This window comes from Bison bison, unplaced genomic scaffold (assembly GCF_000754665.1).
Source record: "Bison bison bison isolate TAMUID 2011002044 unplaced genomic scaffold, Bison_UMD1.0 scf7180017862188, whole genome shotgun sequence".
NCBI lineage: Eukaryota > Metazoa > Chordata > Mammalia > Artiodactyla > Bovidae > Bison > Bison bison.
The window spans coordinates 317,460-321,409 of record NW_011492760.1 but is presented as its reverse complement, the minus strand read 5'-3'; the positions used below and the strand labels follow the sequence as shown (position 1 = coordinate 321,409).

Genomic DNA, 3,950 nt, shown 5'->3' with positions numbered 1-3,950 from the left:
ATGACCATATATAAAGCAGATAACTATTAAGGACCTCCTGTAGAGCACAAGAGACTCTACTCTGTAATGGCCTACCTGGGAAAAGAGTCTAAAACAGAGTGGATACATGTATATTACAACTGAGCCACTTTATAGCACACCCCAAACTAACACAGCATTATAAATCAACTACACTCCAATACTAACAGCAAAAATAATGCTGCTGCTGCTGCTGCTGAGTCGCTTCAGTCGTGTCCGACTCTGTGCGACCCCGTAGATGGCAGCCCACCAGGCTCCCCCGTCCCTGGGATTCTCCAGGCAAGAGTACTGGAGTGGGGTGCCATCGCCTTCTCCGACAAAAATAATGATGTCCCCATAACTAGCTTACCCAGCTCACCGCAAGCACAGGCAGTGATGTAAGCAGCGCCCTAGCTCCCGTTTTGCACAGGGTGGAGGTGGGAGGGGTGACTAACGGCGGAACCAGCGGGGCTGGGGTCCTTCTGGGGCCGGGAGGGCCTCCCCGACCCCGTTTCACTTCCTGGCTGGAGCCCCCAGCTCCCCACCGTGCTGTCTGATGCAGGCCAGGAGGGACATGGAGGGTGGCCTGGAGTGACCACCAGCCTTGGCTCTTTCTTTTCTTAACTGCCAGGGTTTGGGAAAGGATAGAGCTTAACAAAATAATCTAAATGCAAACAAAACCGCCACCGAAGAAAAATAAACAGAGAAACGATCATCCCCTCAAGGGTAAAGGCCTTGAATTTCATGCAGTCTTTTACTCCCATTTTTCCCTCTTAAGAATCAGATTAAAGTGTCTGGTTTCCCAAGCGCTTGCCTACAACCCGGGCTCCTCAGACACACCCGTGCAATTCTAGCTGCCTTGGCAGCCCAGCAGGTGACCCAGAGAGCTGCTCTTTGTTCCTGCTTCACGTGTATTATGTAGCCCCGGGCTCCCAGCCACCCAATCAGCCTGATTCACAACCTGAAACCACCCCACCCACTCTGTGCCTGTTCCTGACGTTTATATAACACGGGTCCTCGGAGGTCTGACAGCACACTTTCTGCCCTTTACCACCCAGCTGGCCTCACAGACGTGGGCTTCTTACATTTTTGTGTTCGATTCTTGGGCTTCCTTGGTGGCTCAGAAGGTAAAGAATCCACCTGCAGTGCGGGAGACCTGGGTTCAATCCCTGGGTTGGGAAGATCCCCTGGAGAAGGGAACGGCTACCCACTCCAGTATTCTGGCCTGGAGAATTCCATGGACTGTATAGTTCGTGGGGTTGCAAAGAGTTGGACACAACAGAGGGACTTTCACTTGATACCTGGAAAGGCAAATCCAGACCGAGGGCTCAGGTGAGCCATGAGATGACACACTGGACTTGGTGGCTGGGCTGGACCAGTGCTTGACTCTGGACAGTGGGATGAGGTCCAAGTGAGGTTTTCTTCTCGGGCTTTTTCTGTTACCTCACTAGGACCTAATCCCACTTCTCGGAGTCAAGCGCTGGGTGCACTCCGGCTGTTTATTAGGTTGGCCAAAAAATTGGTCGTGACTGTTGATAGCACCATGCTGTACCCATCAGCCATTTCCACCTACAGTTTTTCCATTGACATGGTTTCCAGAGCTTCCCCTGGTGGCGTAGCAGTAAAGAATCTGCCTCCCAGTGCAGGAGAGGCAGGTTCGATCCCTGAGTCAGGAAGATCCCCTGGAGGAGGCTATGGCAACCCACTCCAGTATTCTTTCCTGGAGAATCCCATGGAGAAGAGCCTGGGGGTGGGGTGGGAGCTACAGTCCATGGGGTCGCAGAGTCAGACACAACTAAGAGGCTAAACAGCAAACCACAGGTCCTACTTTTAGGACCAGTGCCTTTTCTGTGGCTGATAGTGTTCTACCACACGCATCTACCACCGTATGTGGCGGAAGGTCTTCATTCCACTTTCTCACCACCACAAACACTGCACATTTCCCTTGGTGCTCATGTGGGAACGTTTCTCTGGATCGACTCTAAAAGAGGAACTGTTGGATCACGAGCACTGCACTGTCTTCAGTTTTAACAACTGCCAAGCTGCCTTCCAAAGAGCCCTTTCCAAATGGGCTACCCCAAATCAGTACTCAAGGAGGGCACATGTTTCTCCATAACCTGGCAAAAACTCCCGTTCTTGTCAGACTTTCCCAAGTATAAGTTTCCAAATTAAACATGACTCTCTTATCTTTCTACAAATATGGCATGCACAGGTTTATTCACCTCATTAATTTTTGAGGATGTTTATAAGATTAAAAGCTGATTCAAGGACCATTTGTGGAAATGGATTTGTAGAGTCAGATTATATTAAAATAAGATTGCAAGGCTAGATAGAAAAATGGTCAGTGTCTTATAGAGCAGTACATTATAACCTTTGACGTTAACTTTACTTTGGAACAAAAATTATTCGCATCTCTTCTGTGCACAAATCTACAGCTTGGTATGCCTTTCATTAAAAGTAAATAGCAGCATCCAACACCAGTACATTTGACTAGAAAAGGAAGTAATCCTTGGGCTTGAAAAATACCCTTTGATAGGACATTGAAAGGATCACTGTTTTTCTGGTCTCATTTTCAGATTTTGGATAATTTTTCTTAATAGATTTTTAAAAATCTGTATCAAAACAATGGATTAAAAAGTGGCAGCTCACTGTTTTACTCAGAATTTCTGTAATGATTAGTAAGTTCTGGGCAGTTGCTATTTTTACTCTCTAGTTCCAGGTCTCTTTAAACAAACATCCCTGACAGGAAAACGCTTCCTTCTGTTTAGTGACCAGAGTGCCTGGCACAGCTGAAGGGCTGCCTCACGAAGTTAGGTCTCCTAGGCAACAGGGAAACCAAGACCTGATTGCTCCCAGGAAAGATTTGGCTGGATGCATAAAAGCTCCTGGGCTTCCCTGGTGGCTCAGAGGGTAAAGAATCTGCCCGCAATGCGGGAGACCCAGGTTCGATGCCTGGGTCTGGAAGATCGCCTGGAGAAAGAAATGACACCCGACTCCAGTACTCTTGGCTAGAGAAGTCGCAAAGAGTCGGATGTGACTGACTTGACTTCCTAGACTTGACTTCCTAAAAGCTCCTGTGCATCTGGAGAGATGCTGGTGGGAGAGATGCCCACGGCAGAGGGGGAAGGGGCACAGAGGCGGGAGGCCTCAGTGGGGCTTTGCCGGGGCGGGGGTGCGGGGTGCGGGGTGCGGGGTGCGGGGTGCGGGTGGGGTGGGAAGCGGCGGGGGGAATACTCGGCCCCGCCCCCCACCTCCACCCTCTGGTCTCTCTTGCAGACCCCGCGGTCAGCCCATCAGTCACCAGGATTCAGCAGTCAGCCCCTCAGTCACCAGCACGGACAGGTTGCTGCCACTTTGGGGAGTCGCCAGCCTGTGGAAAACACCTTTTCTTCCCAGCTCACAAGGCAAACGGGAGGTAAAGATAAACTTGGATGAAAACTTGGATGAAAACTTGGACGAAAGCTGACGATCTGATATGGGCGAATCACTGGAGCCGGCTGAGCAAAACTTGGAGATGGTGATTGTGTGTGAGGGTGTGTTGGGGGTGTGTTGGGGGTGTGGGGGACACACCCCTCGGACAAGTTGCTTCACGTGACCGGCAACCGGCCCTCGGTGCCCACCGTTTCTGCCGAGCTTCTTTAGACTTTCTAGAAGTGCAAAGCGCTGAAGGGCCTCGCCCTGGGTCTGACCACCCCGCCTCGGACGACGTGAGGTCGCCCAAGACACTGCAATTGAGTTCCAAAGCCTGAACTAACTTCCGAGTCTTGAACTCTGGCTTGAAGTTACCTCCCAGTGAGGACCATCATGCGGAGCGGGCGGCTGCGACCCCAGGTTCTCCCCCGGGCAGCTGCCCCGGGGCCACTCCCGAAAGCCCTGGGCTCAGCACGCGCCCAGCGCAGGCGGGGACGCTCTTCCCCGGGGCCCTCTCCCACCGCCGGCCCGGCCTGCTTCTG

The 3,950-nt window shown here is 51.6% G+C and overlaps 1 protein-coding gene across 1 annotated transcript in view; it reads left to right on the top strand.

Moving 5' to 3' along the window:
• Positions 1-2,203: 2,203 nt before the first annotated feature.
• Positions 2,204-3,950, top strand: part of PXDC1 (PX domain containing 1) — a gene marked incomplete at its 3' end in the record, with an annotated part of 19,641 nt that continues 17,894 nt past the window's right edge. The window contains exons 1-2 of the mRNA XM_010832760.1: positions 2,204-2,907; positions 3,274-3,412. Of these exons, the coding sequence (XP_010831062.1) occupies positions 2,869-2,907; positions 3,274-3,412 (178 nt within the window). The remainder of the gene's footprint in view (positions 2,908-3,273; positions 3,413-3,950) is intronic.